The 23,016-nt window shown below is 41.2% G+C and overlaps 3 protein-coding genes across 3 annotated transcripts; 2 read left to right on the top strand and 1 right to left on the bottom strand.

The window, feature by feature from the left end:
- Positions 1–1,501: 1,501 nt before the first annotated feature.
- Positions 1,502–5,657, top strand: ccnp (cyclin P; the record flags this gene model as incomplete). Its single annotated transcript, XM_083886898.1, has 9 exons — positions 1,502–1,555; positions 2,505–2,630; positions 2,854–2,932; positions 3,485–3,648; positions 3,801–3,899; positions 4,378–4,533; positions 4,686–4,844; positions 5,150–5,328; positions 5,447–5,657. 9 exons carry the CDS (start codon positions 1,502–1,504, stop codon positions 5,655–5,657), a joined length of 1,227 nt encoding a protein of 408 aa, XP_083743024.1.
- Positions 5,658–8,914: 3,257 nt separating this feature from the next.
- On the top strand, positions 8,915–11,236 carry LOC310925030 (CLOCK-interacting pacemaker-like; the record flags this gene model as incomplete). Its single annotated transcript, XM_083886897.1, has 4 exons — positions 8,915–8,921; positions 9,004–9,186; positions 9,837–10,036; positions 10,208–11,236. 4 exons carry the CDS (start codon positions 8,915–8,917, stop codon positions 11,234–11,236), a joined length of 1,419 nt encoding a protein of 472 aa, XP_083743023.1.
- Positions 11,237–13,730: 2,494 nt separating this feature from the next.
- On the bottom strand, positions 13,731–22,503 carry LOC310925029 (sodium- and chloride-dependent GABA transporter 2-like; the record flags this gene model as incomplete). Its single annotated transcript, XM_083886896.1, has 14 exons — positions 22,383–22,503; positions 22,168–22,302; positions 20,651–20,791; positions 19,841–19,928; positions 19,602–19,734; positions 19,389–19,523; positions 19,206–19,309; positions 17,059–17,183; positions 16,277–16,389; positions 16,064–16,201; positions 15,315–15,417; positions 14,841–14,941; positions 14,580–14,750; positions 13,731–13,838 (listed from the first exon to the last, which is right to left on the bottom strand). The coding sequence occupies exons 3-14, from the start codon at positions 20,748–20,750 to the stop codon at positions 13,731–13,733; spliced, it is 1,419 nt and encodes a 472-aa protein (XP_083743022.1). The 5' UTR covers positions 20,751–20,791; positions 22,168–22,302; positions 22,383–22,503.
- Between the last annotated feature and the right edge of the window lie 513 nt (positions 22,504–23,016).

Raw genomic sequence — 23,016 nt, 5'->3', positions numbered from 1 at the left:
AGTACTGAAGTACTTGTTATTAAAAGTACTTGAGTATCATGAGTACAAGAGTACATTTTATAAATATTGCATTACTACTGCCACAGTTCTTACATTTACATATGGAAACGTCCTACATGGAGTTATGAAAAATGTTAATGTTAATACCTTGAAAAACGTAAGGAATTGAAAGTAAAATTAAGTAATTTTCATCTTTTTACAATGTTGCTTTATTTAACATTTCTCACTTGCCCACAACGCAATAGCACAATCGCAACACTCTGGCTTAGACATGTAGGGAAGCTTATTTCAATGTGCGCACCTTGACATGCTTCCTCAAGTTGGAAGATTAATTTTTGTAGGCGGTGATGAAGTTTTGTTTTGGTAAACACAGCAAACACTTGAAACGAATACGATCATTAACTTATTCAGAAAATTTAAATAGTCTGGCGAGGTGGGGCCACGTGTTGGCACATTCCCAAGATGGACCTGCTGCGTCTTCATCCATTGTTTCGTCTCTCAACTAATTCTGACCATGGAGTTGTTGGGTTTTTTTTTTTTATAGAAGAAGTAACGGGTACTCATGGTTATGGATAGAAATGTATTGGAGTAAAGAGTACAATATTTGCCTCGCAAATGTACTTGAGTAAAGTCATGAGTACTCCACAAATATGATACTCGAGTAAAGTACAGATCCCTCAAAATTGTACTTAAGTACTGTACTCAAGTAAATGTACTCCGTTCCTGTCCGGCTCTGCACCTGACACCTGCAACTAGTAGTGACAGACCATTAACTCCTCAGGAAAATGTTCATTGGCTTGATAAATCAAGTGCAAAGTAGCATTATTGCATAGACTTCTTTTTGCCATTCAATTGTATTCTTACTACTACCTGAGACGCAGGACCACCCACTTTGCATTTCATCAAACGATTTCAGGGAGGAGATTCCAACGATTTGGGATCTTACAGAAACTTGTGTGATTTAACGTGACTTCAGAATATAAACAGACATGGAGGTGGACTGTTGGCGATTAATATGTTAATGTTGTGTGTGTGATGTTGTATTGAGCTGAGAAATGCAAAAAAACTAAACTAAACTAAACCAAATAAAAGTATGCAAAATGTAGGTTTTCCAATTGATAATTATGAGAGGGGTGCCCCTTTTCATTTGAGCACCTGCCCTACAAAATGCCTGTTCACGTCACTGTGCTTTTATGTTAGCCACAATAATAAATATGAATAAACTACTGTTTTCAGTGTCACGGCTGGTTATAGTGTATATACTGATGTTATGTACAGTCAGTCACACAATGAGCTAAATACAGTTTAATTTTCGAAGCAATAAAGACCGGAAGTCCTTCTCCTGTCCAGTCGGCGGTGTCCACACACCCAATCAGGCCGCCCCACCTGTCTTTAAGAGCGGCTGTCCGCAGCAACATGGCCGCACTCTCTGTTCTTCTTCCGTCGTCACCTGTGGATAAGTAGCTGCAGCGGTTACGGGAACTCTGTGTCCGGCTGTGACATGGCCAGGACCGGCTTCTCTGACTCCAAGCCCCTGCTGGACTTACACAAGAAGGTGAGGTTATTATGTCTCAATGAACTTCGCGTCATGAAATAAATGTTTTCATGTCAACTCTTTTTTTGTTTGTTTGTTGTGTTGTATATATTTCGTTTTTTGAGTGTTTTCCCACGTGGAGATGAATCCTGTTCGATAAACTCTACTCCTAATTGCGTTCAGCTGCCAAGTGTTAGAAGTAGGTCACCTGATCGAGGGCTGCAACAGTTAATCGATTAATTAACGACTACTACATCAGTCGTCAACTGTTTTGATAATTTATTAATTTGTGTTTATTTGTCTGGTAATTATTAGTTGGTGTCAGCTTTTTAAATGTTTACATTGCCCCTGTGATCGTAAACTAAGTGTCTTTGGTTTGAGAAACAACATGTTTTGTTCTCAAACAATTTACTGGATTAACTTAAATAATTAACACTACAGCTGACCTTAAATAGATTGTAAGTAAATATCAACTGGTTGCTTTAGGACTGAACAGCAAATCACTTTTTCAGTTTATTATCCCCCATTCCCTTTATATATATGCCAATAGATTAATTCGGTGCTCAATGTTGTTTAAAATTTGACTTGAATACATTCGTATTGCAAACTAAACCACAGCCACAATATGTCAGAAAAATTACAATTGGTCTTCTAACCCAAATCATTCTGCTTTTAGTGAATTTGCTGCTGTGACTGTAATTGATTGAGGAAAGTATCATTAATTTAAAATAAATAAATAAATAAAAAACAGAATCCTCAGTTGTAGCCTTGGTGGAGTAGGACATTTTTTATGTTGAGCAGGATGGAATCATTATTAGACTATGTTGATTTCATGGCATTTCTGCGTTCACTTCACACTCGCACACTCCCCAGTAAAGATATGTAGGGTTCTCTGTTAATGAGACTGTGGCTGCGATGCATTTTTTAAATGTCGGATCACATCGGTAAAGACCTTCTGTTGTCCCTCCAGGCGGATGAGAGGCGAGCCCCATTAAGAACTTGGGCCAACGCCTGTGGGCCTATAGATCGCTGGCAGCCTGCTGAAGTAGAGGAGTCCAGGATGGCTCCTGTTAAAATGGAGCCAGAACGCAGATGGGTGAGCCTTCTGTCCTGCTGGTCAATCTTCTCCCAAAACATGACCATTCACAATCTTCTCCTGCCTTTAATCTCCCCTGCCAGCTCATGACTGTTGCATGTGGTTAGAATAGTGTCACGATGTGACGGCACACATTACAGTAGCAGAAGATTAGATTTCACTTGTTCTGTCGGATCCACTTGCAGGTCATATTTGCGTTGAAGTGTAAGGTGTGTGTTTGCAGGAGAGGAGTTTATCGATGCAAACCAGTGAAGGCATCATCATGGACTTCCACGAGGACAGTCGGACACACTCAGCTGGTAGTGTAATCAATACTAAGTTATTTTTTTGTAAATGCTGTTCATACCAAAGACAAATGCGCCATAATTTCTGCATGTAAAAAAAAAAAAAACTTAACGGCACACTGGACCAACATGCACAAAACGGGCCACAGTTCCAATAATACAAAAATGATGATCTGCCTCAGTCAAGTACTCCACTTGTTCATACTTGATCTGCAGTTACATTCCAGTGGTGGCTATTACTTGTCATGAGTTCATGTTCATTTGTTTGTCCTTACATTCCTTGAGTGATTGGTTGTACACGTGTGGGTACCAGCCGATTCAAGCAAGTGTCTGTTTACTGCAAATCAAGAGTCCACCTCTAACTGGACTGAAGTGTTGTTGTACGGGGACATGTGCAAATAGGAAAAACAGTCTATGTTCATCAACATTATGATTATGTTGCTCTGGCTTTAAGAAAAAAAAAAACATAATGTTGAGGCCTTTAATGTGAACTATGAATGCACAACAAAACAATAGTCGGTGCTCTGCGACTTTAAGATAACTTGAGTTTTCCCTTTACGTCCTGTGCAGATGTGGAGGAGCATGTCCTTCTCTACCCTCACGGCCTGCCGCCTCTGCACAGCCTCCAGTCGCTGGTGCCCAGCTTTCTGCGCCATGAGGTAGAGACGGCTCTGGAGAAACTGGGCCTCATATGGGACAGAACATACGCCTGGGACATGTTCTTGGTCATGATGGTGAGACTTTAAATCTGTGTCTGTTGGATGTTTTGGGAAAATGAACTACAGACATGACAGGAACAACCTGGAACACTGGTGCCAATACTCTATTATTGTGATGCAGCTTTTTAACTTAGTGTTTTTTGTTTCTCCCTGTCGTCACGCTGCAGAGAAATCAGACATGGAACTCTTTCCCTAACGCTGACCTGCCTCGGCATTTCACAGACGCCACTCGCGCAATCCTGGTTGACTGGCTTATTCAAGTTCATGTGAGTCTCGCTGTGAGAGGGTTTCTTCATCCTTAAAATGAAGCTATTTGTATCTACTCACTCAAACTGAATATCTTTGTTTTCTGAAGCATTTTACGTTTTATGGACTTAACAGCCAGTTTGAGTAAACCGACAGATTTACTGTGTGTGTACTGTGAGAAATGCATAGTGCATCTTTGTCTGAACTGTCTTCAAGCCTACCACCACTCAAAATAAAAAGGTTGTGAACTGCAAAAAGTTTTTGTTGGATTTGTTTGTATTTTTTGTGCAAGGAAAAAAAGAATCTTTGAGCGTTGTGACCCGCTGTATCAAATATGATACAAATTAAAACTCCTATATGGAAATTGACATTTGAAAAAAAAGAATTTACATTATCTGTCGACTATTTAATGGTTTGGGCTTTACAGGGTTAAACCTATGAAACTTTATTGCTTTTATCATCTATGGTATTAAAAATGTCCTGTTTATTTCCTAACAGGAAATAATGCACTTCCAGGAAGAGACCCTTTATCTGGCGATACACCTCGTCAACTGCTCGCTGCGTCAGCTCAAGGTGACGACTGCCAATCTGCAGCTCCTCGGCATGGTCTGCCTCTTCCTCGCTGCAAAAAAAGAAGAATGTCTGCTCCCTGAGGTACAGTCTCTTGGCTCTCCTCTTCCCCTATAGTAATAGTTCAGTGTGTTAACTTGAGTTTTCAGTGAAAGCCAGTCATACATGGCCATGGGAGATTAATAGTCTTCCTCTTTATCAAACATTTCTCTTCCTGCTTCTGTTGCCTCCTCCAGGTGTCTGGACTCTGCTACGTGATGGACCACACCTATACGAAACATCAGCTGCTGCGAATGGAGCGTAAAGTCCTCTGTGGGCTGAAGTTTGATTTGTCCTACTGCCCCCCTCTACATTTTCTTCTCCTTCTTGCTTCCATTGCTCGCTGCAGTGCTAAGGTAGACCTGGTTTCCTTTGTCCCATTTTCAATTTTTAATGTTTTTAGGCCTTGTGGCTGGAAATATTTCCAGTAAGCTATTCAGGGACTCTCCTTTTACTAATCTTGTGTAAAGTTTTTTTTAAATAATTAAAATAAGCGTTCTGATTTTTCAGTTTCTTAAATGTGAATATTTTCTCCCTTTGACACGGATCAACTGAAAACAATCAGACCTCTGAAACGGAATCAAATGGTGCCCTGACAAAAACAAAATAAACTTTGTTCGTACACGTCTGAAGTATGACGCCGCGTCTTTTGTGCCATCAGGTGGTGTGGATGGCTCGTTACCTGCTGGAGCTCACTCTTCTGGAGGGTCAGTGTGTGGTGTTCCCACCTGCACAGCTGGCAGGAGCGGCCCTCTGCTTGTCCCGTCAAGTCTTGCAAGAGCCCCCAACGCCAGAGGGGGAGGCTGCCTGGTGCCTGGCCTCTAGTATTTATGCTGGCAGGTGTGCACTTTGCAGTCGTTTATCTTCATGGCTGTATAGTTGTGTGTTCCGTGTTTTTTAAATTGGCCGCCCATTGTTGCTGTCACTTTGACCTGTTTTTTTGCTTTGTGGTTTTCAGCGAGACTGTCCTGCTGAGGATAATGCACATTCTAGCCAACGCTGCAGCCAAGGCCCACAACAGAGAGACCTGTGCATCTTTTATTAAATTCTCTTCCCCGGAGAGCATGTACGTCAGCAGACACCCAGGTCTAAAAAATGCCTCTGCTCTGCTGTATGCACTTGACAAACTTGAATCTCGGGAACCACACTATTTCACCAAATCTAGGTAGAGATACTGGACTGATACAACTGGAGTCAATAGCCTCGTGTATGTGTGTGTGAGCCTTGTCTCTGTATCCTGAGGAATAACTATGGAAATGGGTGAGGAAAAGGTGTATAATAAATGTATTACCAAACTATATTCCACAAAGAATTGCATGCACTCGGATTGCACGTGATTTAGCCTGTCTATTGGCACTTTTTTTTTTTTATGATCTTATCTTGCAGCTGATTTAGAAAATATTTGAATTGTACTGACGTGTCCTTGTCATTTTTGGAGAGGATGTGAGTTGTCTGTCAAGTTATCTGAAGTTTTAATGTAAAAATAAAGAGTCTGCTGCAAGTATTGCTTTTCAGCTTTTTGCCTCTCTTTTTCTGCACACACATTTATGAAAGTTTAGGATTTCAATTTATCCGACAGGACTTGCAGATCATTTATGTTTTACAACATTGTTAAGTAACCAGTAGAGAGGTGGGCATGAGTTAATAAAAAATGTGGTTGGGGTATGTGGGACTGCTGCTACAGCACTAAACTTTTTTCTTTCTTGGTGTTACAAAATAATTAAAATTTTCCAGGGTTGCAGGCCGTACACTAATATGTGATAATTATACTAATGGCATTTATTTAAAAATGGCAGCAGCTTTGAAACTTGCACACATTGTCATAGGCCTTTTACAGCACATTCAAGGAGTAGTAATACTAATAATTAATAAATAATACTCTCTGGTTATTCTTAGCTCTGGATGACCAGGAAAGGAGCGTTATAGAATTCTAGCAAAAGCTGACTAACTGAAATGCCTTGTTGGTTGGTTAGGGATTGTGTGTGTGTCTTGTGTGGTTCCTGAAGCATGGGGAGTGGATGTCAGTTTATACTGTGAGCCTGACCCCATGAGGTATAGGGGGTCTTGCCTCACTTTTATGCCCCTCAATTTGATGTGATGAAAAACGTTGCTATCTCTGTCACTTCAGTTCTTACAGGTGCCATGACTGGGAGGACACAAGGTTTGACAGTATGGCATGATATTCTCCATAATTGGCTCTTATCCTGATGTTGACATGCTAATGTATTCAGCTTGATTGCACAATATGATCCGCTGCTGTTTGTGCCCATCTCAGCAACAAGGTTTCACTGAATGCTCCTTTCTCTCTGTATAATTTAGTCATGAATCCAAAACGTGATTTGAACCCAACAGGCACGTCGTCATCTTGTTTTGTTCCTGAACACTTGAGTTACTTTCTTCTTCTTCTACTACCACACTTGTCAGTGCCTGGCCTGCCTGCTGCACGTGCGCGAGCCTCTGATTGGCTGTGGCGTTTCCTTGCAGACCAATGAACGCAACGTCATCGTGTCCGTGTGGTTAGGTGGCCCCGCCCCCGGCAGGCGGCTCTGGCTCTGGGTTCAGCTAAGGTAATGCGGACGCTAAACAACAGACACTTGACAAAGTGCGGGTTTAATCGTGCTGTCGGCGAGTTATCCCCTCATTATTGTTCCTCCACACACGCGTTAATGAAACAAAGTGTCTCTTGCTGATGTTTTTGTTAGCTCGCCCCACTTCCAGCAGGCAGTTGTGCTCCGGGTTCATTTAAGGTAATGCAGACACGCCGGGACAGACACTTGGCAAAGTCCGAGTGTAATCGTTTTTTTTTCAGCGAATTCTTCTCATTATTGTTCCAACACACACGCTTTAATGATACAATGTGTTTGGTATTGATTATTATCGCGACCTCTGCTTTTAACGTTTCGTCCTTACGTCAAATGGCGACGTCAAGTTAGCGAGATTTAGCCACCGGGATTTCAAAACACACGTCTTTAGAGTTGCCACAGATGGATAAAATTCCAGGTAAGTTCTGTTCTAATAACATGTAAATAGTGAAATGACACAAAGTGATGTTTCAATATGTGTAATAAGTAGGATTTCCTTACTTAAACGTGTTTCGGTTTTAGTTGTATGTAGTCTATGGCTTTTATTTGCAACCAACCGGAAGTGCTCTTATCCGTTTTCTCACTAGCTTGACGGACACTGTTGAGACCGCTTTGACTGGAGTCGGTGTATTTGACAAAGAGAGGAAAATGAATCAATTTAAACTGTAATTCTCACCGATCATTTTCACGGCGTGGAATCGCTTTGTCACACTAGTCTTTACCTGCGTTCAATATCCGTGCAAAAGGAGGAAAGCACCTTTTTTTACTGGAAATATTCTTTGCAACACTTGGAGGTATGATTCGAACTAAAGGCGCGATTATAAATGTATAGGCGTTGATATAAATACATTTACAAACTTCCTACTCAATATGTCACCGTTATTATAACTTTCCAGGTTCATGATATGAAATGCAAAGATAACATGTTGAAAGTCTCAACTATTTCCGACTGTTTGTATTTGCTTTTGTGTTGTGTGTTGTATGTGTTGACGAGCATTATGAGAAAATAGTGTATGTCAGAGAGGGCAGGACTAAAAAGTAGTGTTACATAACAGGGAGAGAGGGTGGGAGGGAGCGGTGCTGCCTTCGCTGAACCGCTCCCTTCCAAAATACTAGGAGCCGAGACATAACATGGCCAACAATAGTGACAAAATTAACAAGTTCAAATGCTTAGTGACAGGTGAAACTGTTTTGAAAAGGGAGTGTTTGTGTTTATCAAAGAGGAGAGCTCGGATGGATGGTTGAGTGCCTCCTTTGTTGTTTGCACTGTTCATTCCCCTGAAGCAAACTGCTGCTAACTGAACAATAACTTTGCCCTGACGTGACTTGACAGGGGGTGAATACATCTGATCATGAAAGTCAGATATAATTTTTCTATTGTCGTGCATCATTTCTATCCAGCAGAGGCATATGGGTGCTTTTTATTAAATTGTCAACTGGTTTGAGTAGGGTTTAGTGAATAAAAACGTTCTCTGATGATTAATGTGAACATGATCTGGTTTCTTTGCTTCTCTATGGCCAAAAACTGAACATTTTTGTCATCTTTTCAAAATGACAATTTGAAACAACACAAATGGCTGCAAAGGTTTTTGTTTATGATTAAGTTCCAAGCTCACAAGGTGTGGAGGGACTCTGTTGAAACTGAAGGAGTTCTTATTATTGTTATTACTCAGTCATTGTCTACCAATTAATCCTCCACATGGACCTCTGTCTAATTGGGATTTGAGCCGGCTACCTTCTTGCGTGAGGCAACAGTGCTAGCCACTATGTCACAGACAGTGTGACCCCCTTCTTGTTACTCTTACTACTAGAACCTGTCTCAACACGCTGTGTATGACAGGAAGATGCACGGTGTGACCTAAAGTTCTGTTTTTGTGTCGGTATCTGTATGGTATTCATGCACCGTCTCAATATCATGCGTTTTTCCCATTAGGGTCCAGTATGCCAAAGGAACAGCCTCGTTTAAGTGAGCAGAGTCCCTGCGATCCCTCAAGCAAGAATGCCAAAGATAAGAGGAACAGCACAACTCTGCTGGCAATTTGTGACACTAAAGACACAAATGGTTCCAGTGGAACTGGCTCCCACTGCAGCTCGGAAAAAGACTCTGGCTACTCTGGTGAGTTTAAGTACACATGGCAGATATATAACCAGAGAATTCACAACATGCCAAATATGATTATCTATTGTAAAATGCTGGGCAATTTCACTGTTTTGTGAATTTAACATTGGGAAAGATGTTACTGGGCTGACATGTTCATTTTAACTTGGTGGACATTCTTAAACAAGGTGTCCACGGGGACTTAAAAAGTCCCCGCTTTGTTCCTTTCAAGCTTATGAGTTAAAACTGTTTTGTGAGTTAAATATGTGTTGCTGATTACAGCTTGCAGTGGCGATAAGGTCTCACAATATTTTGAGAAGGTCTTGAAAAAGTCTTAAAAGCTATTTAAATTAACTTCAGGTTTCCTGCATATACCCTGTTAAAATCAAGATTATGTGTGAAGGAGAATCTTTCTATTAATTTATGGAATCTCTGTCTGTCTGTTTATTGCACAACAAATTGTTTTGAATTTGATTTCTATTTATCTGTTAATTGCGTATCTATCAAATGGGTCACCTGACTTGCTTCGGACTCAGCAGGTGACTTACTAAAGACACTAGTGTGTGCATCGCTGACTTAAATTTGGATAAGAAATACAGGGGAATGGGTACTGGTGCTGTTTTTACTTGTGGTTTTTTAAATTCTAAATTGCTGCATCTTAACCGCAGAAGGCTCAGATTGGCAGCAGACAGATGTAGAGGACCAGCATAGCAACAAAAGCCAGTCCAGAGGCAGTGAGCGCACTGAAACTTCACAGTCTGGCCAAAACCAAGAGCATGGGCAAGGAAATCCTGGGACTCCTTCCCTGATCCCAGCAGGCCGCGATCTCCGGACCATTTACGTTGTCAAGAATATGATGCTGAATCAGGTAAGACAGTCAGACATCATACAGAATTCCATTAGCATGTCACTTCGGTGCCATGGACTCTGAAGACTCTTTACGATTGTGGGTGTTTCCATTCTCATAACTCATAACATTTTCATTTTAGTCCATGTTTTCCTTCTCTCATTCTGGCTTTCTTCTTCCTCCCTGTCCCAGCAGCCTGACGCAGTCCAGAAAAATGGTCCGCTGCTTTGGAACAATATAAGCAGGGAGTCCGGCAATGTTGCTGCACCCCATATGATTCTCTGCCAGCAGCCAATCTTGTTGCCGACCACCCTGCAGATCCAACATTCCGTGTCCCGGAATCCCAACTTCACAGGCAAGAAAGCAAATGACACGTACTTTCCTATTTTAAACTCCTACCCTTGCATCGCACCACACCCTAGCAAGAAGCCACCTGATAAATCTTCATCAAATGATGAATCCCAGAATCTGAGTAAGAGGGTGCACATAGAACACAAGAGTGAGAGTACAACTGAAACCATGACTCTGCAACACCTTCATAAGCAACCCAAATTAGCAGTGTTAGCCTCTGCACAGGCTTGTTCCTCGACAACCAGAGATACTGTCTCTTCCTGTTCCTCCACTGCTTCCTCGAGCCAGTGCTCCCCATCTGTGTCCCCCATCAACAATACCACCACCACCACCTCCACCTTTCTTGCAACCAGAGGCCTCCGCAGATTTGGAACCACAAATTTTCAACACCGCCGTTTCCTCAACACGGTAGAAGTCCTCCGACAGTCGGGTTTGTTGGACATTACGCTGCGCACTAAGGAGCTGCTGCGCCAGAGCAACGCCACAGAGCAGAACATTGCCCAGCTTCGCCAACACACAGAGCTGTTGTGCCAGGCTGTTCACAACCCCAGCAGCAGACTGGAAAGTATTAGGTCCTGGGAACATTTACACAGTACCATGGCTGAGTCAAGCAACTACCCAAACCTCAAAATCCTACAGGAATTGTTAACCCCGTCTCATCAAGATTCTCCTGCTCAACCAGGGAATGCTGTCACAGGTGAAGCCCAGGGGCCATTTTCTGCTGAGAATCCAGATGTGTCACCTTATCTCTTTCTCAACACAATACTGAACCCGAACCAGACCTGTCCTGTATCACAGCAGTTGGAACAGAACAGGAAGCTTGATGCCGCTGAAAAGAACATAACGCCTCCTGACAGCTCTACTGGTTAGCACAACCTACAGTGCCTTGAGGAGAAGAGTGAGTACTCAGGACCAGCCAGTGGTGAACTGGTAGTTAGGTCAACATGTATTATGTTTGTGTGTTTTTTTGTTTTTTTTACTTTACAGTTTTGTTTCCAGCTGATGAATTCACCTCAGCAGAGTTAAGTGTCTGAAACACGATCCTATAATTAAAGCATTAAAGTGCAATTCATTTCCATGACATCATCTTCGATCCCCACTGCAGACTTTATAGAGCCACGCACAGAAGAAGAGAGGGTCTCTGCATGTGAGCCACTTAAAGGATTATATGAAAATGGATTGTGTTCCCTTTGGAGGATGAGAACTGACTTAGCACTCAGGTGTTCCTTAATGTTGATGGCTTCTTCCTTATGTACTACCAGTTTAGGTGTCGCACCTGACTAATGACTTTATTTCAGGAAAATGTGAATAAATCCATCTAACTAGATAAATGTGAAAATGAAAAGAAAATATTGTCAACCTTCAACCTTTTTACAGAGAGAGAGGGAGAAAGAGAGCGCTCACCAAGTTTGGTGCCTTAAAAAAAACATGACCTGAAGAGAAAAATGTCCCAGTGGCAAAACTGGGAGCTTAATGTTGTGGAGAAAATCCTCCTGTTGCATTAGAGATTGCAGAACTCTGGACTTCTGCAGGGGCTTTGTTTTCAAATGCTACCCATCAAAGCCTTAAAGACTGATTTCATTTACGTTCCACATCACCTTGAGCGATTATTCACCAAAGTCCTTATTCTTAACATATAAATGGCACGTCTTGTGAGAGGGAAAGCAATTTTCAAACACCCACAGACTGCTGCTTAAACACAGTATTTCCCAGATAAACAGTCACACCATGCAACAAGTTTCCTTTTATGGTTTGTTTGTTTGTTTTTCTTTTTGTTTGCAACGAGCCACTGATTGTTTGCGTTCTTTTGTTTTCTTCACAGATGTAGCATCATTTGCATTGTGAGCCTTGGAGTTTGACTATGTTGACATAAAAAAAATGCCAACTCAAGTGACTTAATGCATGCAGTATATGTATGACTTTTTTCTTTCTCCATCCACTTTGTGCTTGTGTGCACACAAGCTCTGGAATCTGAAGTGGTTTATACTTTGTGTATTACATAACTGTCAGGTATTTCAATAAAGCAATATAAAATGTAACCGTTGCAGAGAGTGTCACGTAAAACCCATATTACTGTTGAATGTCCCTTAAAAATCATTGACATAACCTTGACTTAATCCAGTTTCTGACCTGGGAATGAGTAGCTTGTCAAGGTTTTAATGCATGTATGGCAAACGCCATGATTACTGCACTGTCTTGTCACTTTGGGAAGAATTTTGTCACGTCTTGTCCATCCATCTTTCATCTGTTCTGCTTATCTTTTAAGGTCCTCCAGTTATGGGACATAGGCCGAGAAGCAGACTATCATAGGTCATGCATCCATCTTCTCCGGGGAGGGCGCTGTGCCAATCTCTGCTGACATAGGGCGAAAGGTCGGGTCACACCCAGGGCAGGTCGCCAGTCCATCACAGGGCCACATAGAGAGACAAACAACCATTCACTCTCACAATCACAACTATGGTTAATTTACAGTGTTCACAATCGAGCTCATATAACACTGATTAAGCATTCACAATTGGGGTGGAAAAAAACAAGTGAACCCCTGCCGAGACTAATGACTACAACATATGCTAATTAGAGGTGTGACTTTGAGCTTTGACTGATTAAAAACACTCCAAATAATCTTACCAAACATCTACTATCAAGATATGTTGATGTGTAAAGCTGGAAGTGTGAAAAAAGTGAGTGAGTGTTTTAAAAATATATGGATGTGGACCTAATGGACACGGTTCTACAGGTCGCGAATAGCCCACTGGTAACAAACGATGTTTGTTCATGTATTGACGTGTGTCATAGCCCTAGCCTGACAGTTTTCTTTAGCCCGAATAGCTCGAGAGTTGAATATTTTTGAATTCATTTACGTAGGATGTGTATCGCTGTATCACTGTTTCCAAGGGGACGAGTTTCAGGGGAGCTCCACCCCATGTCTAATTGTGTGCTTCAGCTCCCACTATAGGAATACATACTTCCTACGGGCACTGCACTAGTTTAATAAAAACGTGAAATATTTCAGTAGTGTGTGCTTAGCTAAAGTATATTGTGTTTCTAACACTTAAGACTTGGATGAAGGTCAGATCACATTTCATGACAAATTCATGTAGAAACCTAGAACATTCCAAAGGGTACAAGTCATTGTACGAGGGACAACTTTTTGCGTGGTGTCCGAGAAAATGATGAGTAGTGTTCTCATTGAGACTGAAGCAGAAAGTTTTTCTCATCAAATTTTTATATACAGTATTTTCTTTTAATAAGTCATTTATTTCATGTTAACATTTCAGAATCATCCCACCCATTTGCAGCTCGTACTCGTGGGGCTATACTTAATACAGTTGCAGAAGAGCTCGGGATCAGATGACCTTTCGTATCAGGCAGTGGACATTTGCACTTCTTCACCTGCGATGTGCTGCAGCTCAGCTTCTCTCACTTTAGTCAGCAAGCTGATGGGTTCAGGTTGGCACAGGTGATGAAAACGCTTAGAAAGGGAGATAAATAGTCACTTATATGTATATTATTTATATACACCAGGAACAAAAGTATAAAAGCCATAGAGTTTTTTACATTGTTGTAGTGGCAAGACAGTATCGATGCAATAATCAAACTGAAAACTTGTTTTGTAGATGAGTATCTATGTGACTTTGCTGTAACAATGTGACATTGTGACAGGCGTGAGAAGCATTCACTCTATTGCAGGTTTTTCAGATTTTGCACATTAGTTCAGGACAGGACATTAGTTTTTTGCATAAAAGGATCGTAGGAGGAAAGGAAGTTGTGAAGAACATGGCGTGAGTATTGTGTGAATGAGTCTATTGTATCGTCTTAAATAGCACAAAGTTCTCATGTCCATGTGTATTTTCACTGATGGTGTTAAAATGGCCCAGGGGTTTTGAAAAGAGTAATCTGTATTAAACTTAAAGCTGCACTCGCAACAAAATTAGAGAAGGAACCATTTTACTATCACAGACAAAGTGGTAACAATAGTATGGTATCAAGTTTCGGGTCTTTTGTGAATTTTAATGCCATTAAGAGGAAAACATGCAATAAAGTATTGCACGAATAAGCCAACACAAGTGCGATTGACTGTTGCAGGTGACGCCTCTGAACATACGATTGGAGGCTTCAAAATGGCAATTCAAATTCCTATGGTTCATGACTGGTTGCCACCTGGTGAGACTATAAAGAATACACAAAGCAATTTGTTGATTTTCTGTCCTACCTGTCTGAGGCTTCCAGTCCCATTTCCCAGCTTATACAAAGCACAGCCTGGCACAAGCAGGATGGAGGATAGGGCAAGCATCCAGCCCAACATATACGCCCAGTCTGGGTACGTATACCAACGATTGAAGGTCAGAGGTTGGTACTCAATCAAAGACCATATGAACGAGACCTGTGAACGCAACAAAAAAAAGAGACTTGCGTTTACATATCAGAAATGCAAATTGTCATTTAAGCACTTGCATCCTCGCTCATCGCTCACCAGTGACACGAGCGGTGTGAGGTAGAGCCAGCAGACTTTAAAGAACACGTTGGCACGCACACCGGTCATGTCTTTTATGATGTCATAGAGCCGCTTGACCCCTTCAGGGGAGATGAGGTGAGATAAACAGTACAGTTACAAAGTGAGACCAGGTGTGTATGAATAATTGGAACAGTTGTCCTCAGTCTAATCTAAAGATCACCGTGTAATATTGTCTGTGGTTCTGGAGCAGCTGTGTCCAATGTGACCACACAACCCTGATGGTGTCACAGTCTAATAGGAATATGCTATTGTTCATCCACTTTAACCACACAGGGATTTTTTTTAATTTTTTTTTCAATATCTGTTGTTTTATTTTTTAAAATTTTTTTTAAAAGAAACAACATTTTTTAAACTCATTTTTATAGGTGGGGGTTTGAATCCTCCAATCGTATAATATTATTGTGTGATTCAACACCACAATATGACACTTACCAAATATCCATCCCAGTGCCAGACTTTCAAACACAGCGAGAAAAATGAGGCACACTCCATTACAGGCGTAGTAGTCAAACAATTGGAACACATACATTCCTCCCTGGAGACAAAAAAGTGCAAACATTTATTTGATTTTCTGTAAATGTCAAAATCATAATATAAATTTCATAATAAGGAAAAACTGCACTGTTTTGTGATGTTTATTGTACCTGTTGTGATACATCTCGGCATTCCTTTTAAGATGTTTTTTTTGTTTCTTTCTTTCATGCTTCCTGTTTTATTGTGAAACTTACCTCTCCTCTCGTCTCAGATCGCTTCACTTCCTGCCCCTGTGTTGACTGTCTGCCCCGCCCACATTAGATGCACCTGTGTCTATATAAGCCGTGTTCCTCTTTCCCCTCTGTGCCAGTTCGTCATTGCTGTTCATTATGCTTTCCTATTTTTTTGGACTTCTGTCTTTGCCTTTCCCTTTTTGGATTTGTTTGCCTGGGCCGATTGTTCCTTGTGTACCGAACCACCCTCTGAGACAAGTAAACTGATTTTGTTATTAGAGTCGTGCTTTTGAGTCATGCTTTTTGTGGAGTCTTAACACATTACTGTGTACTTTCTAACAAATGTGCATTTCTCATCATATTTTAGCTTGTCATTTCTCTAATGTGCTGTCACCAAACGTGATAACGTTGCATTTTAACACCACAACACTGCCAAGTCGTATTAATAATGAATACATGTGATCATTTTCTGACCTCAGTGATCATGACAAGCTGAGAAAAAAAACAGATGAGGCAGAAGAGGAGGAGGAGACACTCTCGACGGTGTGCTTTACGTATCACAGTGGGAAACATGTCTGTGATGGATGTCATCACCACCTCCATTGCGACAAACTGAACAGAAGGCAGACAAGAGAGAATGAGCGGATTTCTTAATGGAAACGTGTTTGTCTAAAAATAGTTTCTTACTTGTGTGTCCAGGCCCAAGAGAATGAGCATGACGAAAAAACAGATGGACCACAGTTGAGGCAGAGGCATCATGGCTACAGCCTGAGGGTAAGCAATGAACGCCAGGCCTGGACCTGGAAAACAACATATAGATATGTCTGCCTTCTAAAGCTGAAATATAATTACACCTAAAGAGGCCAAATGCAGAACGTTGCAATTGAGCCTCGATATTCATTCATGAAAATTTGATTTGAAGAAAACCAAATGCGTATTTTAAAGGAAAGTGTTATAATTATATAGGTCCATGGACATGTCTCACTTTTCCGTAAAATAGAAGGAAATTAATTCAACGCAGTTTGCGCACATCTACAATTTTAGAAAATTAGTTACGGTTAGTTTACTGCTGTAAGAACAAAAAACGAAGAGACACACTACGATAACCGCAGTTGTAATTTACATTATCAAGCCACTGGATTGCAAAATATAATGTGAAGTACTTTTTATAGACTTTTGACGCAGTTGGCAGAAAGGCTTTATAACTATGATCTGTCTGAACATGCTGTAGGTTGTTTCTTCTTGTCCTTCATGTGTAGAAAGGTGTGCCCCAGGGCTCAATATCGGGACCTCTTCTGTTCATGTTGTATGTAAACAATTATGCGATTAATATTTTTAAATACTTAACATTTGCAATAACTCTGGTCAAATTGGCTCTTATCAAACTACACTATCAGACCTGACTGATCTGTATACGTCCCACTTTGTGTCAATGCATCTTCCTGAATACCTCTGGTGGCTGGCATTACCTGACTCGGCCACCTCTGAAATGGGAATGCCTTGCTCATGGGCCATGAACCCTAGCACTGAGAAGACCGCAAACCCAGCTACCAAGCTGGTACCACTGTTCAGCAAACACAGCCAGAAACAGTCTCTGCAAAACATGAACACACAGAATTTGTGCTCATAGTCCACCATGCAAAAGAGTGATGTACCTTTATATAAATATTAGAAAAATCCCCAAAAAAATGTTCCTGTTATATTTTTGTCACAGTTCATTCAGCAGTTTTCCACTCATCTGACCCCACTCTGCCTGCCAAGACACACCTCCTCATCAAGCCAACACTACTCACCTGTGATCCTAGCTGCTCCTCATCTCCTACAATCAGCCCTCCCTATATACTCCAGCTCCTCACTCACTCGATTGCTAACCCTTCCTGCCACATTTTCTCCACGGCATAATTGGTGTTGTCGGCAAGATTTGGCCAGAGGTGCGATTCCATCAGCGCCGAAAAAAATCAAGGTAGGAGATATTTCTCAATAATTAGTTATTCAAATGCATACTGATTGCTGTTCTGTTTGTTTTGATAAAAGTAGCTGTGTGAAAAAGGAATGGAGCAGTGAAAACGGCTGATAAATTGCCATGTTGTTGATGCTGTTGAGCAGCTTTTGATGTGGATTGAATACTGCAGGCGCCGTTGTTGCTTTTTTGTATGTAGGACGTGGCTATAATCGTGGATATCGTGCTCCCAGATGGTGAGTAGAGCTCACGATAGAGAATGCAGATTCCAAAATGTAATTATCCTGCTGATGAAATTAGTGATGTATCCTGCTATATGTCGCTGGTCAAAGTGACCCATTGCAACACTGTGCTTTTAGAAGAATGGCATCCTTTTTGGTTGGCGTCATATTGTGTTTCATTAAACATAGACATAAATGGCAAATATAACATTTTACGAACCCCTAACATACATTTCAGGCCACTTCAATGCAGCAGTGACAATTAAGGCTACAGAGATCAATATAATTGACTGATTATATTAAATTTGATTAAAAGACTCTTGATATTGCGAACAAACAACAGGGTGTCCACAGGGTCTTAAAGTATTAAGTCGATAAATCAATTTTCGGAGAATTAAGGCAAGTGTTCACTCTTAATCACGATTTCATGAGGTGTTAAATTTCGTCCATAGAGTTTGACTGCAAAAGTATGCATGAATGTATTTATTTTCTTACCCGCTTTTCTTAAAGACAACAACGTGCAGGCATGCTCACCCCGCAAGATCAGCTCGAGGCCTAGTGCGTACATGTGACGATAATAATAATAATAATAATATTATTATCTGAAATCGTACAAAATAAACTGCAAACAACTGGGAGGCTTTTTGTATTGCTTTATATTCCTTTGTATTGGTTGTGCTTTTTAGATTTCATTGCAAACTAAAAGGAAGTATGTGTATATGTGCATCTTGAAGTGGCGATAAGGTCTTAAAATATTTTGAGAAGGTCTTGAAAAAGTCTTCATTGGTGTCCTAATGAACTTGTCTGTGACGTGCTTTGGTCAAAATACCTTAAGGATGAAGTACCACAGCAGTTCAATCACCCTGCCAAAACAGTCCTGTTTTGAGTGCCTGTCTCTTTAAATGCAAATGAGACACATGAAACTATGTCCGCGTCACTGATGCTGCGGCAACTAACAGCAGTTAGCATTTGCAAAAGCAATCATTTGCACATGTATCCACTGGACACGTACATCCTCTGAGGCTGGACGTTTGTGTAGAACTCTGTGCTGCACTGTGCAGACAAGAATATAACACTTCGTGGACTTCCACTCTTCCGGATACTATTGCCCTTCGCCTGCACTCTTGTGTTTTTTAGGGACAAAGTGGAACTCTGCGAGACAACAATTCAACATTGCATGTTGTATCTCCTGTATTTGTCATCTTTTTTGACACTTTGCCTACTTATAGGGCCTCCAGAGTCCCAAATATGAGTATTAAAATGATTAAAAAGTTGATTTGGCATAATATGTCTCCTTGAAAAAGATATTGAAATTAACTTCAGGATATACCCAGGAACAAGCGCTATGCCTTTGGACGGTGAGTGCAATTGACTCGGTAACATTCCTGCTGGACGGTTACACATTAAAAAAACATGCTCATTAACAAATACTCACTTATAGCAGTTATTGTTGTAGTGGTTGTAGCTGCCTAGCACAGTCAAAGAGCCGGCACCCACACTGTATGAGAAGAAGATCTGAGCCCCAGCCTCCATCCACACCTGTTCCCGCAAAGCAACAGTGAGTCCATCTGTCCACATGCTGTACACTGTTGCACTGTGTGTGTCTGAGCTGCTTTACCTGAGGATCTGTGAGTCGCGAGGGGTCAGGCAGAAGATAAAATACCACTCCTTGTAGAGCACCAGGAAGAGAAAGTCCACGAATCAAAAGGATGAGCAACATCACGTAGGGGAATGTAGCAGTGAAATAAACCACCTGGGGAAAAAAAGACAAGTGTGACTTTTGTAAATATATAACAGAGCCATGTATCATTGCACAGTTTAAAGCCTATACCTTTCCTGTGGATTTGACTCCTTTCCATATACAAAAGTAGCATGTTATCCACATTACAATTAGACACAATAGCACCTCCCATCGGATACTGCCTAACTCCTCAATTCCTCCTGAAATAGCCAGCACTCGCCGTCTACATGGAAGAATGTGAAGGATTAAAACGTGTTTGGTTTAATCTGCATAAAACAAGCATGTAATATTTGTTTGGAACTGGAAGAAGAGCCAAGAGGAAGCCATACTCCCAGAATTCAGTGGGAGCAGATGATGAGTTTGTCTTGTTGGTCCAGTGCACGCTGTTATTTCTTACTGTGAAGTCTACACAGTCATCTGAAAGGATGGTGAGATGCTATATTCAGACACTTATTTGTACAATGTCATCACATTAATGGGAGTGTTGCTTTGTTGGAAACAGTAAAATGCATCACACTGTCAAACATTATGCGGCTATTGAGTATGATGGGCTGTGTCCTGCGGTTTGAGCCATTTTTTCCATGAAATGTTTCCCCACTTCTATTAATTATAGAGCAATTTTGTTGAAGGCAAGCAATAAAAGAAAAAGACACAACAATTTAAAAACTCTTACCACAACCCAAGCATCGACTCAACAGTAATACCACCCATCTTTGGAGCTAAACATAAGCATTTCTTTACATTTTTCATTATTATATGCTGAGATTTTTACAAAGAAGTTGTCTTCTCGAATTCCTGATAAACGTTCAGCCTCGTAATATTTTGAAACTGTTAGAGCAGTCAAAGTAGAAAAAGGGGAAATAACATTGAAATGGATGATGGCTGCATTTCATTGTGCTACATCTGTTTCTGGGTCTTGGATCCTTGTGCTATTTTTACTACAAGTCTGTATATTTGCAGTGAAAAATGGTGTCTTGCAATACAATATGCATAATTGGTGGACAACATTCTATGTGAGGGCCCAGTTTGAAAAACACTAAACTCCCACTGATCTCATTAATATCCAGTGAAGCGTTGATATGTGAAGTAACATCAGTAGATCATGAAACGATTACTGCATAAGTCGTGTCCAGTACTACCTGTGTTCCAGTAGTTGTCACAGCTGGACCAGGGAAGCTGGTAGCTGAAGGAGAACACCAGGTAGAGCAAAGCCCAGGACAGAATAATGATGTAGCTCATACAGCTGTAGAAGAGAATCAGCAGCCCACCGTAGCCGATACCTGCATGTGTAGACACAGCCAAAACTTTGACTTCCTTAATTCATCCATCCATCCACCCATTATCTACCGCTTTATCCTCCACAGGAGGGTTGCGAGGTGCCAATCTCAGATGACATGGGGCGATAGGCGGGGTACACCCTGGACAGTTCAGTGAACAGAAACAATTTAAAGGTGCCATATGTAAGAATGTGGCTAAAAACGGTTACTACGTTCAAATTCAAAACACTGAGGTCTTTTAGGTTTCTTTTTCTGACGTAACTGGCAACCTGTGGTTGCTCGGCAGCTGACTGCAAAGTTTGGTAGACAGCAGTAGGTGGCACCACATGCCAAAACATGATTTCAAAACATAAACATGATCTGCAGTCTGCAAAATATTTTTTTTAATGTGAATATTTTGGCTGTACTGTTGTTGTTGGTGAGTTCAGTTTGTTATATGAATATTATTCCTGAGTTTCTGTGACATATTAGGAGGATTTTATGGCCAGTTGCTTTAGATTTATTACATAATGCACCTTTAACAATATTTGGAGGCTGTGTTCTTCATCTGGAAACAGCCTCTGTCGATCAATACTGTCCGATGTTACTGAGGAAGCATTTGTGTGTACAGTAGTAGTGCACGATCAAACTGCTGAGAATTACCTTCTGAATCTTTTTCTGGGGCAACTGCTTTCAGTCAACGCTCAACCTGTTCACTCTTGCAATGTTGCTGTTTGTTGCCTTCATCTGTCCTGACATGAAACAAATGACTTCCTTTTCCTGGCACTTTCATCATTAGAGCCACTGAGAGAGTGAATTGTATGATATTCAGCGCTCTATCAAGACTCAACATGTAAAGTTAACAAGTGTCATTACTGACTGTGATTTATCTGACTTCACACACTCCATCACCCTTGAGGCACTGGCTAATTCTGCAGCTTCCTTAGTGTAGCGCCACCTGCAAACTAGTTTATGCCCTTGTGAATCAATCTCTTGTTTAAATATTAATATTTGTTTAGCTGGGGTCATAGAGGCCATGTTGCCTCACACTTCAATGAAACATGGACATTACCCATCATAGAAGATTACCTGTGAATCTGGTTAATGTTTTTTTCTTTGGCTTTTGCATTCGTACAACACAACACAATTTGTTTGGTTAGATTAGACTTTATTGATCCCACACTGGGGAATAAGGTCAACGGTAGATAAGTGAAAAAAATATATAGAGATATTTACTATAGTCGAACGTGGAGCAACTTTCTGCTCTCATGTTAAGTCTGTGCACTTTAGATCTTCTCGGCCTTGCCTGAGCCCCTGTCTCCTGACATATCTAGCACTGATTACACAGTATTACAGTGTTTTGCATTGCTCTAATAAAGCTGTTATTCTGGACAGTTTACCCTCTGCCAGTGGACATAGTTTTCTCCAGCAGGTGATGCTGCCCTCCTGGGTGAACTGGCCTACGGTGGTCTCCAGCAGGAACAGTGGTACACCACAGGTCACCACAAATACCACATATGGCACCAGGAATGCACCTGAATTGATGACATACACAACACTGCATAACCGTCCTGCACGTTTCAGGTGACAATTAATGAGCATCACATTTACTTACCTCCTCCATTTTTATAGCAGAGGTAAGGAAACCTCCAGACGTTGCCCAGGCCGACAATATTTCCTGCCACAGCGAGTAGAAACTCTACCTTACTGCCCCAGTGTCCTCTCTCCTCCTGCTTGTTTTTTGTTGCACATTGTTTTTCCATCGTTGCAAAAACAAAATCAGTCTGAAGCTGCTCTTCCTCATAACCTATTCTACTTTTGTTCTGGATTCACCTTCTGCCTTAAGTAACTCCTAATTCTGTGTCTATGTAATGAGAAACTGCCTGACCGGTTAATCAGTTCTCAGAGGACATAAATTATCTGCTGCTGGGAATAAATTTTAATGTCTGCCACTGTTGAAGTGCAGTGCAGCCACTTAACCAGAGCTCGGCCAAGGCATAAGCCAGGGGCCCTGAGTAGTAGTTAGTTAGTTAGACGTTAACATATTTTTGCGTGTTGGGAGGGTAGGTGGGTGGAGCTTCCTTGCATGTATTGAGTTTCTTAAGCATAAAACTGTGTAGCACCAAGATGCTGTAGGAGAAGACCCTCCCGCTGACTGTCACCACCTGTAGTGCTGATCATCACTTCTAGCTGGCAAAGATACAAGACCCCTGCATCGCCGGGCTGGACTTGGTGCTTAAATGGAAAGC

This window comes from Microchirus variegatus, assembly GCF_963457635.1.
Source record: "Microchirus variegatus genome assembly, chromosome: 3".
Classification (NCBI taxonomy): domain Eukaryota; kingdom Metazoa; phylum Chordata; class Actinopteri; order Pleuronectiformes; family Soleidae; genus Microchirus; species Microchirus variegatus.
Note: the sequence above shows the minus strand (reverse complement) of the source record. Positions and strands in the feature narration are given on the sequence as shown.